The sequence below is a fragment of the Mycetomoellerius zeteki genome, unplaced genomic scaffold (genome assembly GCF_001594055.1).
Source record: "Mycetomoellerius zeteki isolate Tzet28-1 unplaced genomic scaffold, Tzet1.0 scaffold110, whole genome shotgun sequence".
Classification (NCBI taxonomy): Eukaryota; Metazoa; Arthropoda; class Insecta; order Hymenoptera; family Formicidae; genus Mycetomoellerius; species Mycetomoellerius zeteki.
In genome coordinates, this window is record NW_017256018.1 from 185,586 (window position 1) to 198,989 (window position 13,404).

Below are 13,404 nucleotides of genomic sequence, written 5' to 3' on the forward strand. Positions count from 1 at the left end.
ATAGATGTCCTTGTTTATCCTGTATATTAAACAAAGATACCTATCGTATAGGTCGCGGACTAAGCGCACGGTGTAAACGTAGCCATTGGCTCTGAATCGTGTAAACATACATGATATGTGTATTTAATTAATCATTTTGATGCATGAATGCATATTCTACCAATTTAGTACATCATTCTTTAAATATATTGCTGAAATTAAAATAATTTAATAGAAAGTTACTAGTTAATACGCGCATCAAGTGCTCGGTGTAAAAGGGGTCAATAGGTCTGTTCGCGTTGTATGAAATCCCTAAATATTTTTGCATTTAAAATAGCTGCGTTCAGCAGACTCAACAGTTTTGCAACCGTTTTATGATTGTCTGCTGAGATAGGACCATTCTTCTAGATCTAAAAGTATGATCCAATTAGCGCGAAGGAAATTTCCAACAGTTGCAAAACAAACGTTCTGCTGAACGCACCCATTGAGATAGATATATATTTGGCCTTGAAAAGAGAGAAAGCGAAGATGCCGAGTGCCAAAAGTGCAAGCAACGCGAACAGACCTATTATATTGACCTAAAGTGTCTTGCACTCAAATCCTAAGCTAGAAATAAAATCTCTTCGAAATCTGGTTATTTTTTGTTCTTCCTGGATTTAGTTTGTACGCAATACTTGCGCATCCTGCCTGGCAATATGGAGTTCGATTCGACGATGTGTTGTCGTGGAAATGCGAGGTTCGACTGAAGGTAATAGATCGACGTTTCTACTTGTGTTGTTTGTTATATTTTTTATATATTGTTAAATTCAAACTGCTCGAATTTTAGTGTCCAGTTAAACTCTTCTTACATTTTGAAGAATGTCGGAGTATAGGCATAATCTTACAATACTTGCTATAATTGGCGTAACATGATTGATCCTGTGGCATTCCAATGTCCAGATTGTTTGGTTGATTTTCAATTGTTGAACGAAAGTTCGAATTAAAGGGAAACTGTTAATTTGATCTGAACAAAAGGCTCTCTTTTGAATTTTCAGAAACACTCCTGTAATGTTCATAACGCATTACGATAAATCGTTCCTGGTAAAGACGTGATTTTCTATCATTTGCAAAATGAAATCGAGGATTGTTGTCCTGGGCCTGTTTATGCTCTTTGTTATGGTGATGTCCACATCGGATACTAAAGAGCGAAAAAAGAAATCGTGGAAAAACAAGGACAACATGATGTTCATGACGGACGCTGACGCGGAGCGTTTGCTGGAACAGTGGGAAGTATGGCCATTACATTGAATTCTTAGATAAAACAAAATTCGTTTTTTGTCTCTGTTTGACTGTTATATCAATAAGACGAAAGCAACGCGAACGAACTTTTTGATTAATGTGATATCTTAGGCAAACGATGAACCCCTGGAGCCAGATGAGTTGCCGGAACACTTGCGACCTGCTCCAAAGATAGATATCTCCAAGGTAATGTACCATGTTACATGAAAATCTGAAACCATCGTTTAATCCTCTACTGGCAATGTAACTTTAAAGGCACTGTCGAGTTTTTTTATTGTAAATTTTGATCAATTTAAATCTGTAAAAAATAAATAAAATACAATCCAACTTCTGTCATCAGGAAGGCTCATTGTTAAAGTTTTGACAAATATGTAAGAATTTTTCCTATTTTTGTATAAATTGGTAGAATCAAAAATTTGTTCTGTTTCTCGAAGATCTCTGTTGCTGAGGAAAAGTTAAAATTCATGTTGCTGGCAGAGCGTTAAGATCATGCAAATATATAAATTCATTTGTTTTTAACGATCTATTGCAGCTAGACATAAAAAATCCCGAGAGTATGCTAAAAGTGACAAAGAAAGGAAAAGGCGTTATGATGTTCGTAGATCTTCAGTCAAATGTCTCGGAGGAGCAAGCTGACGTCATAACGCGTATCTGGCAGACTGGCCTACAAAATAATCATATCACTATGGAAAGGTACAGCATTGTTGCACCCAAGATATGCGCAGGCACTTTAAAAGCATTCCAAGATAGGAGATTAATTAAAATATTTGAAATGTTTACTGTGCAGATACCCAATTGAAAATAAACGTTTCATATTCATGTTTCACGACGGAGCTCATGCTATCGATGGTAAAAATTATTTGCTACAGCATCCTGAAGTGGCTTCTGTCACGATCGATGGACAGTCATATTATCCATCGCTGAAGGAGGTAACGATAACGTATTGACGAAATCTTAAAGTGTTTGTAAACTTTCTTATGTGAGAAATAAAAGAAACGTTTCTCTTTCTAGGGAGAAAGCATTATAATTGACGAGTCAATGAAAAAGCCAAGTGCCAAGAAATCGAAAAACGAGTTGTAATCTCACGATTAATTTCTTAAACATTTTCCATTTGTCTATTTTTGTACAAAGTCATACTTTTGAGAAATATTGTTTTTCTACTTTGTTTACAGGAACCAAATTGTTTCTATCAAGCGTTAAGTTTACACTGTACGTTTATTAGTTTATTCGTATAATAAATAAAATATCTTATAGATACTATCTACATTCGAGAACGTATATTTTTTTTAATAACTCAAGTTAAATTCTGTAGAAAGTGTGGGAGGGCAACAATAGCGTCATACTTGTTCGCATTCACTTGGTTGTGCTAGTCTTGCTGGCGGAAGACTCCAGTTGTCCGTCGTTCATCGCCTTGACCTCTCGCTGAAGTTCCTTCACCACGTTTGCAAGAGCATGTGGATTCACCCCATTCTCGCACAGCCTGATACAGATACTCAAAGTGGTCTGATCGAGATTCGTGTTCAGCAGCTTAGAGATTTGGTAGAGAGTCTGGAACGTCTTACGAGCGGCGTTCACCTGGTGATTCACAGGCTCCGGCATACTGGCTCGCTTCCGGTCCTTTCTAGGAACGAACAGAGCATAGTCGCGTTACAATAGACATTACTCTGATTTGTCGTCATTTTTGGAATAAATTTTATTGTGATTCAGAGAAGTTTTTTTTTAAATATAAATAACCATTAATTTGTTAAATGTAAATTTAATATAATGTTTACATTATTATTTTTATAATATATCCTTAATATAATATTAAAAATATTTAAATATATTTAATAATTTAAATTTAATATTGAAATTATTAAATATTAACAATTTAATGAATTTATGTATATTATACATAAATTTATGATATTAAATTAAGAATACATTTTTAATATAATTACATAAAAAATAATATATGTATATATTTACATTATTTTCCTAATTATTAATATTACAAATGTTCTTAATATTTAACAATTTAACAAATTTATGTAATATACATAACTTTTTTAGGTTGTTGAATTTAAAAATATTTTCAGGGAATCAATTATTAGAATTAGATTATCAACTCTGCCCTTTTTTGTCCGAATAGCAACTATGCAAGGATCGATGTTCCAAAAATGAGACGTTGAAGGCAAGCTATTTTATAATTCTGAGAGAAAACGAACAAAGCTTAGGTTTAACAAAGCTTCCTTACGATAGATGAAGAAAAATAACCTCTAAATCGGAGGTAAATCGGAGGTTAATTTGTCTCAGGTTTTTCTTACGACTAAAAATCGTTTACCTATTTAAACAAGACATTCTCTGTCTCTTTCCACAAATACTCACTCGTCGAGGTTGGACAGCTTTATGACAGGAGGTCACAAACATCCGTTGGAAAAAAGGGATCGTCTCGTTCCCAGAAGCTGAAGGCCGGAAGGCTGAAGTTTGCAGAAATGTGCAAAAACCGCGATGTAAACACGTAAGTAAACACAACCTTCGTGTGGCGTACATACACAGATAGAGCTAGGAAATAATAATAATAATAATATATCACATGGCAGCCAACCTACCACTGACTAGAGTCCTAGATTTATCATGTAGGACTTACCCACATTGTCTCATTATTTTTGGTGGCAGGAGACAACAAATAAGAAGAAGAAGAATGGTTGACATCGTATCAGTTACGTGATAATTAACAAACAAAGTTAAAGTACACATTTTAAGCATTCATGCACTGGAAAAAGTCTTTGAACTTTAATTAAAAAGTCTTTTTAATTAGAATTTTGATAAATTCAATCAGAAAAATAGAAATCCAGAATATCCAGATACTTATAGTGTCTAAATCTACCAAACATTCTTGTCGAGATAACCAGAAACTCTATTATAATAATCAGAATTCTCATTGATATAAGAATTTGTTTTGTTGATACAATCTGAACATTTTTCTCAGGGTAGTTCATCTTTAAGACCAATCTAGTCTCTTGTTAATTTGTGAGTATTGTTGGTGAAAAAACTAAACACTTCACTTATTCTATTTAATTAACTCTCATTATTTATCGCCTCCCTGGTGAAAATTTTTCTCAGAATTTTTCATATAATTTTTCAGAATTTCTATATAATTTTATATAACTTTCTCACATTTTTTATACGAATTGGAACACTTCTCAGAAAATCTACATCTTTTCTCAGAATTTTTCATATATGTTACTTATGAAATATCGTAAGATTTCTAAGATTTTTTGTAAGTATAATTTCTGATGAAATGTTATAAAATCTAAAAAACATTTAAAAATATTTTTTAAAATTATGGGATGAGAAATTTCAGAATGTTTCAGAATTTAGTTGTATGAAAAATTCTGAGAGAAGATGTAAACTTTCCGAATATTTCTGAGTATTTTTGAAAAATATTCCAATTCCCATAAAAATTATGAGAAAAATTTTCACCAGGACTATCTATTTACTAATATTGCATTTCAAAGTATGCTTTTGTATTTTTGCAGTGTGTTAGAAATCATTTATTAGCCGAACAACCATTAAAATGGAGAAAAATGAAGATGATAACAAAGAGAGTTACAACAACAGTGAAAAGGAGGAAGACGATCTTCCTTTTGGTAGCAAAGAGAAGACTATGACGGTATTGAATGATCTCTTTAAACATGGACAGAATCTTTCTTTTAATAGCATTCTGGGCACGTCTATGGACGAACGCCAATCTAAACTGGATTCAGCGCTCGAATTGACACAGACTTTCCTCAAGAACAAGCCTTCGATAATTGGTTGGTTACGCAGTAATTTGTTCGAGGAATCCGAATGTAATATACCTATGGCATTGTTGTTCATTGCATTATACGAGCAGCATTTATTGCCCTATCAGAAAAAAACAGAATGCGACTTTAGGTATGATGTAGAGAGCATCGTCCTTCTTTTAACTCTAGAATGCTATTATACATATATAAATTTTACTATTTCATATATAAAAAGTGTGAAAATTTTGTGTCACATTAATTAAGAGTGGTCTGTTTCTTTGCATGTAAAATTTATGTATCAATATTGTATGCTCAATATTGATGGTCTTCTAGAATTAAAAGTATCTTCTATTATATTTATGTATATTTATGTATATTTAACTTTATTATGTGAATATTTAAACATTCAGAATATTACAAAATCAAGGATAATAAAATTTCAGAGACTTTGTTTTTGTAAATGCTTAAATATGTGTTTTAAGCACTTTTTACGTGAATATTTGAACATTTAAAACGAATTAAAAACCGATTAAAAAATGAAGACGAATTCCCTATTTTGTTATTCTCCATTTTTGTCTTATTTTTTTTATCATTTAGAATCAATCCTTAAATGTTTTCCCATCTGCTGCCAAGTATTCTATATATATTTAAAATAGTGTATGTATATATATATATATAACATGTATTATTTATTTAATTAAGTCTATTTCATATCATATATTTGTTTTTGAGTCCATAAAATTACTGAATAATTGACGATAACTGATGTATAATTTTCAGTGAAATATACCAGTTTCTTTATAAAATGACGACGAATCAGCCAGCACCACAGCTTTCACATAATTCCGCGATTGTCTTACACAAACTATTATCAGAAATAATAGAGGAAGTATGGCCAAACACACAGCCGGATCTTCTGAGATATTTAAGTAAAATACATATCTACAGTAGATCGCCAATCAGAAGAACATATTCGCGAAAAAAGTTAGTTTCTGTTATTTATATTAATCCTTAGATATCGCCTTTATGATTAGATTTTAAACCAAATTTTATAATTTTTTTCATATACATTATTATTTAATTTATTTATACACAATGGTGAACTGCGTTCACCTGTGTTTAATAATTATATTATTATCGAATGTATTTTTGTTATAGAATGAATACTTTTATGCATTTTTAAAAATAAAATTTTATTGTTTTTGTAATTATTTTATAATACACAGTGTACAACAATAACACAATCGAAAAATATAAAAATCTTTAAATGACTTCGCATTTACAACGTTATGACGTTTTTAAACGTCTTGGGTATCTGAGGATTAATTTTTATAGTGATATGGCTGTCTAAATAATCGTAGCTTTTATTTCAGGAATGATACTGGATAGAAGAAAACAGCAGCTGTTCGTCTTAGATCTAATTAGGGTTGGTAAAAAACATTTTAAACGTATTTTAAATAGTTTAAAACATGCTTAGTTAATGTTTTTATGTTTTAAATATTTTTTTATAGTACTGTTTAAAGCAAAGCTGGGATTTAGTTGCACGTTTCAGCCGATTTTCAGCGTGATTCCTGCCCCTCATTTCACCAACCCACGTACAGCCTAAATGCAAAAAAAACGGCATTCCCAGCTCTAGTTTAAAGTATATTTGTAGTATTAAAAACATATTTATACAGAAGAAACAATATATTTCATTTAAAAAAAAAATATTAGTCTTTACCAACCCTGTATCTAATAAAATTACATAAATTGTAGATTTATAATCTCGAATTCTCCAAGTTTAAAATTTTTTTTTGGAGTTTAAATATTAGAAATCCTCGAAAGAATTGTAAGACTTGGAAATAGATTACGATTTTATATTGTACAGTTATTGTTTTATATTGTACAGTTAATACGTCAATAATAATTATGTGATTTGTTACTTATTGTATTATGAATTACTGAACAAAATTGTATCCTATTTTACGAGGAAAATAGGTAACTTTATAAGAAACACATCTCATATAAATGCATGTATCCGTCCTTTAATTCTCTTTAAAATTAACATATACCGATATCCTCATTTCCTAATTCGCGCTAATGATATCAGGGTTAATTATTTAATATTTCCCAGGCGTCGTCTTCCGCTTTCGAGTTCCAATTTTGTTGTGCCTTATTGTCCGTTTCGAAATTGATCAATGATTCTTCTCTTCTCTCCGCCTTTGGTTGTCTCTTCGAAGTTACCGTCTTGCTCGTTTGTTTCGTGTCGTTGCCCCAATCCCAATCGCAGTTCGAGGTGTTGGAAGAATCTCCAGCGGAAATGTTGCTTCTGAAATAAACAAGGAATAAATTTTGAATAAATCGATTGTATTTTACTAACACAGGCTTATTAATTGATAATTTATTAAAAATTTATTTTTATATGTATTATTAGAAGCTTAGAAAGTACGTACTTTAAACTGGAGCTTCTTACAAGAGACGATTTTTCGTTGGAGCGATTCGATATTAAATCGCTATTCTGATACGTATCAGAAGAATACTGATATCGATCTGCGGAATCATATTGTCTCTGTTGTTCCGCTGAATTGGTCCCAGCAATATCACCCCATCCTCCCCGTCTTGTTATATCTCCAACCTGTGCATTATTTTTTTTCTAAATTTCTTTTCTCTTAATAGGACATCTGCCTATATATATATATATATATATATATATACACACATACATATACAGGGTGTCATTTTAGGAGTGAGCACCATCTGAATTTGTACAAAACACAATTTTTGTTACGAAAACTCGTTAAAACTTTTTCTAACATATCGTTTTTAATATTGTTATTAACTTTTTAAATAGCTGCTAAATCTGAAACTGTTTTTCGATCTTATCTACGGTTTTCGATATTAATTTTAGTGTTTACTTGATTTTAGTATATTTTTCATCAATAAAATTAATTGATACATAAACACTTTATTAAATTTTATTTATACTCATTAAAAATTACAGACTTTCCTCTTTTCAGTGCAATTTTTATTTTTTCAATAACTGAATACTTTCGAAAATGACAGCCGATTAGTTTCAACACCTTCTCGTGGGACACCCTGTATAACTTATGATAATAACTTCTAATAATTTAATTTTAACAATAATTAAAAAATAGGTAACAGAACAGAAAAAGCAAACAAAAAAATTTATACCTTTGTAACCAAATGATTGACCTGGGCTCCTACGTCCTCTAATAATGTGCCATCACGAACCTAATGATTTAATACACAGAGAAAAACGAAATAAAAATGTCTTAAAAATAAGAATTATAAATTCGATAAGGAATTAATGAAGATAAATGTACAAAAATAACGATAATTAATATATCTCGCGTTTATGCTCTCCAATAAATTTATCCGTGGCGATTCTAATAATCAAAGATAAATGAATGGGTAAAAATAAATGATCAATAAGAAAATAATAAAAAAATGAATTTTCAATCCCTAATTGGTTTACATTTGAGAGCCTTTCTCGAAATTTGTACACTTGCCTTCTGCGTCGCGAGTCCTCCGATCTTAATTGCATTCTCGGTAGCTTTGCTTGCTATTTTTGACGCCGAGGAAGAGAATATTGACCATCCCTGTAATAAGTAAGAAATAATAGATTAATTTTAAATTAAAGACATTAATGGCGAATTAAAAGCACTAGTGCGCAATGGTGCATATTAAAGCCGTTATACACTGATTTGAGTATAAAAATGAAATGAAATGCAAATATTTCGAATTATGAAATACATATTTTACCTAACAATACAATAAAATGTATTGAGTATTTCGATTTAATCGATTTTTATGTTTATTTATAAACATATCTTTACGTTATTTTGTGTACGACAACTTTCAATGTGCACCAGTGCGCACTGAATGCATCCAATCGAATTCGCTATTAGTGAACGTTAAAAATCGTACACTCGCTAATGATGATACTGCAGTGTCGAACAATTCCTGGGACGAACTCTTGGGTGGTGGATCCATCTGATAGCCGAAACCACCGTATTTACCGCCTTGATTAGGTGGGATATTACTAAAACGATAACGTTATAATTATTTCTCCTATCTTAATGCACACTTATTCTTACAATGCTATCACATTTTTCGGTTCTCATAAACTCTCCAAATATTTAAACTTATTCACTCCTTCGTTTTTCAAATCTATTATATTTCCCATTTATTTGTACTCTTAATTGTTCCATGTTTTATAATATATTAAATATTGTATCATAACGTCTGATATAGAAAATAAAAGTCAGATTATAGACTTACTCTGGACGACCGGCATTTTCATTCTGTTTCTTTGCAAAGAAGGATTCCGTCTGCATCTTCAGATTATTGGAGTCCATATTTTGATAAGAAGGAGACAGCTCGTTCTGGTACGAATATTCTTGCTTATTTTTAATGAACGTCGAAGGCTGGAAGTCCTTTGCTGTCGAACTGCTTGGACTCCAAGGTTCTCCTTTCGCCAATGTAGCGATCTAAGCAAAGAAAAGTATTTTTAAGCGAATAAAGCAACTCTAAAGGGACTCAGAGATAAAAAAGTATGATAAATCTCTTTACCTTATCTCTGTATAATGCCGCCGCCTTTGTATTATAACGCTGTGAGATGGACATAGATTCGACCCAGTCGGATTGACTTTTAAAGAACTCTCGGGCGTTTCTATTGCCACCGACCTTCATCTTTTCCAGTTCTACATCTTTCCACTTGTCCATAGAGACAGAACGGACAAACGATAAGTGTACACCTAAACCACGATGCTTGCCTGAACACTCCAGGCATATCCAAATGCCATACGTCACGGATACCCATTGCGGATTGTGGTTGCCACATTCGAAACATTTCTACAAAATGCACAAGTATGTATAAATCTCACACAATCGTAAAGAAGTTGCAAGAAGCTATTAATTAACTTCATTTTCTTAATAGATACATATTAATGAAAAATATACTACATATTAACTCAAAACATTGAAATGTTTATTTTCTGGAAAATTTTGTTCTTTGAGTTATGTTAATGAGTGATATCTCAATTCTATGCAAAGTGCTGAGATAAACGATAGAAATTATATTTACCAAAAAATATAGAAGTTGAAATTTAAATTAAAAGATCTGCATTAATTAAACATTTGACTAAAATTTACCTTAAAAACACTAAATATCTAATATCTAATCTTTATAAAAACAAGTGAGAAAGCACTTGATATTCTTTTCATCTGGCTCTCAATCAAGCTTACATTGTTCTCGTCCTTCGGCTTCAATTCACTCAGCACTCGTCGCGTCCTTGGACTGGCCATGGTCACATCAGTTAGTTGTCAAAGGCTGAGGATTAAACTTAAGTTAACAGCCAATCCACAAGTTATGTAGGTCTGTTTTCTAAAGCTGAATCAGTATATTTTTTTGGAACTTAAAATGAAACAGGTGTGTTTGATAATTGGTAAAAGCAAAACAGAAAACTCTAATGGTACAGAAATAAAAAACAGATGCATTGAAGCAGAATATTTGGGATCTAACAATTTCCTTGCGTCCACAGTTCAACATGTGGGATAAGCAAAAATAATTGAGGCATTAGGCCAGATAGAAAATTGAGGAATGCTCCGAAAATTCAAGTTCATGTTCAATATGAGGCATCGATGAAATGTCCTATATAGCATGAAATATTTCAGAAATATTTCGCTGCAAGATTTAAATGATAAAATAATTCCGAAATTATTCATAAAATATTTCTAAAATATAAATATGACGAGGAAGTGTTTTTGAAATATTCTTTTTCTTACAATGTTTGTACAATATTTTTAAAATATTTTTGTGAAATACTTTAACGCGACATTTTAAAATATTTTATAAATGTATACGAAATATTTCTATGTCAAAAAATGACATTTCACATAAATATTTCATGCCGTGTGACATATATAATGTACCTCGCGGCTGTGATTGTAGCTTCGGTGTGCGAGAAAGCAAACGGAGCAATGATTGAAACGTGGGAAATTCATCGCGGCATTCCAGCAGCCCTGAATTTCGGAATGCCGCGGTATCGTTAACGATCGTTACGCGAGTCATGTGCGATAATTGACAAAGACGTTCACCTCGAGACTACGAAGTCATTATATCGAACGGTTCTTTCTTCCGGGACGGGAGGATCGGATCCTACGTGGACATATTGCAAAAGTCGGACACGATTTTTGTACCCTGGGAACCGAACTGCTGGAAACTGGCGACACTGGCGTAAAGCAATTGACGTCACGCGGAGAAGTTAGGTTAGGTTAGGTTAAGTCATCGCCCGCTGGTGATAGCCCGGGAAATTTCTAGCTGTACGTAAGTACAATATCCTTCGTATTTCTATCCGATGAACAAAATTTCATTCTATTAATTCTATTGATTTAATTCTATTAATTCTATTGATGCGAAGTCTATTCCAATGAAATAGTACGGATATCGCTTTAGATTAAGTTAATCGTAGTTTGGTTGAAGGTGATATCCTCCCGATAAAAAATTTCCTTGATGAAAATGTAAAGCTTGTCGAAGCGTCAAAGAAGTGCGAACAAAGAATTTTAACGTTTTTTAAACACTTCATCGACTTTTCATTGACTCTTAGTGGTTTTGAATAAACCTTCGCGATGACAGCCGTTCGCGAACAGTTCACGAATTATCATGTAATTACACTACTTTTACACTCGATCGACCATGATCGGCGCAAACTAACGGATTACTACTTGTAAATATTACCAATCCGTAGAAAATAAAACTATGGTGCCTCAAAGGTTTTTGTTGCTACCAACATTACCCCCTCTTTTTTAATGAAAATTGTCGTGTAATCGAATATTCATACATACCCCCCGAACTCTCCCCAAACGCTCTGTAAAATGTGCCCGAACACATCTGTCACATTTCCCACACGTTAAAAAATTTTTTTTTTCATTAATGTTTCCCAAACGCTCCACAACACTCCGCAGAATACACGGAGCATTCAAATATGCTTCGTGTACACTTCCAGGATACAGAAATAAAAAAATTTATTTTAAAACAGCGTCATTGAACTGTACAGCGAACGTAAACGAAGCGTCGTTGAATAGTACACGACACCGCCACCAGAGGGACTTACCGAGAACTAACTTCTCGAATTTAAAAAACCGCACAGACTGGGATAAAAGACGTAACGTTAGGCCTGTTCATTTTGGCTGAACTTTTGCACCAGTTCATCTTTCTCCCTTTTCTTTCTAGGAGGTAAAAAAAGGAAGAAAGATGAACTGGTGCAAAAGTTCAGCCAAAAAGAACAGGCCTATTGAAAGATTTTTCAGTTGTGTTTTAATGAAATAATTTTTTTGAAGTAAGCCCCTATAAGGTCTCCAAGATAAAAGCATAATTTTTTTAGATGTTTACTGAATGAAATATATTTTAAAATATATTATCATTTGTTTATCAGGAACCTCGATCAAATTTTATTCACGTTCGTCTAAGAACTCGACGATGCTTCGTTTACGTTCTCTAGACTGTCTAATCACGCTCCGTTTACATTTAACGAACATTGTGCTCGTGCTTGCCGAAGAACTTATCTACGCTTTATTTATGTTTCTTTAACGTTTGGTTGACGCTTCTTTTACGTTCTATGTTCCAATTTTCGCTTCTTAAGGGTTTTGTTTAAGTTTCCGTTACTCCCCCTTACACTATCTTTACACTCCAATATAACGCTTTATTAACACTCGCTTTACGTTTTATTTACATCAAAGCGGTAAAAAATTTATCATGCGTGAATATGTATAATTATGTATAAACATATGTACATAAACATGTATAAACATTCATAAACATACATAATTTTATATGAAATATGTCCATACATTCTTTTTTCTCTTGTAATATTACTTTTTAGTGTAATAGAAATAATAATAGCAATTTGAAAACATTAAAAATAATTAAAAGGGTAATTTTCGCACTATTTGTTTTAGAAAAACTCAAGTTTGAAGAAATGTGAATGAGCAATTTTTTTTCATTTTTCCAAACTTGTTTTTTTCTAAAACGAACAATACGAATACTATCCCTTTAATTATTTTTGATGTTTCACATTACTATTACTATTTCTATTACACTAAAAAGTAATTTTACAAAAGAAAAAGGGATATATGAATATGTATAGACATATTTCATATATAATTATACATGTTTATGAATATTTATACGTGTTTGTGTATGTTTAGATATATTTATACATATTCATGCATGAAAAAGTTTTTACCGAGCCGTAATAGTTGAGGTCCAGTTTCACAACTTACGGTTTATATGTAACTCTTTAACTATTTAACTAACTAACGGTTAAGAGTTAACTAGTTGTGAAACTAGGTCTAATGTTTGCTATTTGTATAACACCCC

General features: G+C 32.1%; 4 protein-coding genes across 8 annotated transcripts; 2 read left to right on the forward strand and 2 right to left on the reverse strand.

Annotated features, from left to right (window-relative positions):
- Positions 1–684: 684 nt before the first annotated feature.
- On the forward strand, positions 685–2,469 carry boca (LDLR chaperone boca). The gene is made up of 6 exons (XM_018453307.1): positions 685–727; positions 1,014–1,248; positions 1,369–1,443; positions 1,790–1,950; positions 2,045–2,186; positions 2,269–2,469. The coding sequence occupies exons 2-6, from the start codon at positions 1,090–1,092 to the stop codon at positions 2,335–2,337; spliced, it is 606 nt and encodes a 201-aa protein (XP_018308809.1). The 5' UTR covers positions 685–727; positions 1,014–1,089; the 3' UTR covers positions 2,338–2,469.
- Positions 2,470–2,545: 76 nt separating this feature from the next.
- Positions 2,546–3,726, reverse strand: LOC108725997 (mitotic-spindle organizing protein 1). The gene is made up of 2 exons (XM_018453347.1): positions 3,625–3,726; positions 2,546–2,878 (listed from the first exon to the last, which is right to left on the reverse strand). Exon 2 carries the CDS (start codon positions 2,854–2,856, stop codon positions 2,611–2,613), a length of 246 nt encoding a protein of 81 aa, XP_018308849.1. The 5' UTR covers positions 2,857–2,878; positions 3,625–3,726; the 3' UTR covers positions 2,546–2,610.
- Positions 3,693–6,895, forward strand: LOC108725978 (uncharacterized). Of its 3 annotated transcripts, none has more exons than XM_018453326.1 (5): positions 3,693–3,757; positions 4,779–5,175; positions 5,805–6,008; positions 6,386–6,450; positions 6,536–6,895. In XM_018453326.1, the coding sequence occupies exons 2-4, from the start codon at positions 4,817–4,819 to the stop codon at positions 6,411–6,413; spliced, it is 591 nt and encodes a 196-aa protein (XP_018308828.1). In that variant the 5' UTR covers positions 3,693–3,757; positions 4,779–4,816; the 3' UTR covers positions 6,414–6,450; positions 6,536–6,895. The 3 variants fall into 3 exon arrangements, with proteins under 3 accessions (XP_018308828.1, XP_018308819.1, XP_018308837.1); XM_018453317.1 differs by lacking the exon at positions 3,693–3,757 and adding an exon at positions 3,936–4,269; XM_018453335.1 differs by lacking the exon at positions 3,693–3,757 and adding an exon at positions 3,936–4,269 and having other exon boundaries at positions 6,398–6,450.
- A 124-nt stretch (positions 6,896–7,019) lies between these two features.
- Positions 7,020–11,267, reverse strand: ArfGAP1 (ADP-ribosylation factor GTPase-activating protein 1). 3 transcript variants are annotated; one of them, XM_018453279.1, is made up of 9 exons: positions 11,124–11,266; positions 10,272–10,356; positions 9,597–9,878; positions 9,306–9,514; positions 8,952–9,066; positions 8,534–8,623; positions 8,196–8,255; positions 7,457–7,638; positions 7,020–7,332 (listed from the first exon to the last, which is right to left on the reverse strand). In XM_018453279.1, the coding sequence occupies exons 2-9, from the start codon at positions 10,329–10,331 to the stop codon at positions 7,116–7,118; spliced, it is 1,215 nt and encodes a 404-aa protein (XP_018308781.1). In that variant the 5' UTR covers positions 10,332–10,356; positions 11,124–11,266; the 3' UTR covers positions 7,020–7,115. The 3 variants fall into 3 exon arrangements, with proteins under 3 accessions (XP_018308781.1, XP_018308789.1, XP_018308799.1); XM_018453287.1 differs by lacking the exon at positions 11,124–11,266 and adding an exon at positions 10,959–11,111; XM_018453297.1 differs by lacking the exon at positions 8,196–8,255 and having other exon boundaries at positions 11,124–11,267.
- Between the last annotated feature and the right edge of the window lie 2,137 nt (positions 11,268–13,404).

Excerpts from the sequence above, each read along its gene's own strand:
- boca (XM_018453307.1), top strand. The coding sequence starts at position 1,090 with ATGAAATCGAGGATTGTTGTCCTGGGCCTGTTTATGCTCTTTGTTATG. Across the intron at positions 1,249-1,368 it reads GTTTGCTGGAACAGTGGGAA|GCAAACGATGAACCCCTGGA; the intron begins GTATGGCCATTA and ends GTGATATCTTAG. Across the intron at positions 2,187-2,268 it reads ATTATCCATCGCTGAAGGAG|GGAGAAAGCATTATAATTGA; the intron begins GTAACGATAACG and ends TTCTCTTTCTAG.
- LOC108725997 (XM_018453347.1), bottom strand. The coding sequence starts at position 2,856 with ATGCCGGAGCCTGTGAATCACCAGGTGAACGCCGCTCGTAAGACGTTC.
- LOC108725978 (XM_018453326.1), top strand. The coding sequence starts at position 4,817 with ATGGAGAAAAATGAAGATGATAACAAAGAGAGTTACAACAACAGTGAA. Across the intron at positions 5,176-5,804 it reads AAAACAGAATGCGACTTTAG|TGAAATATACCAGTTTCTTT; the intron begins GTATGATGTAGA and ends TATAATTTTCAG. Across the intron at positions 6,009-6,385 it reads AGAACATATTCGCGAAAAAA|CTTTTATTTCAGGAATGATA; the intron begins GTTAGTTTCTGT and ends AAATAATCGTAG.
- ArfGAP1 (XM_018453279.1), bottom strand. The coding sequence starts at position 10,331 with ATGGCCAGTCCAAGGACGCGACGAGTGCTGAGTGAATTGAAGCCGAAG. Across the intron at positions 8,624-8,951 it reads CAGTATCATCATTAGCGAGT|GGATGGTCAATATTCTCTTC; the intron begins GTACGATTTTTA and ends TACTTATTACAG. Across the intron at positions 8,256-8,533 it reads GAGGACTCGCGACGCAGAAG|GTTCGTGATGGCACATTATT; the intron begins GCAAGTGTACAA and ends TTAAATCATTAG.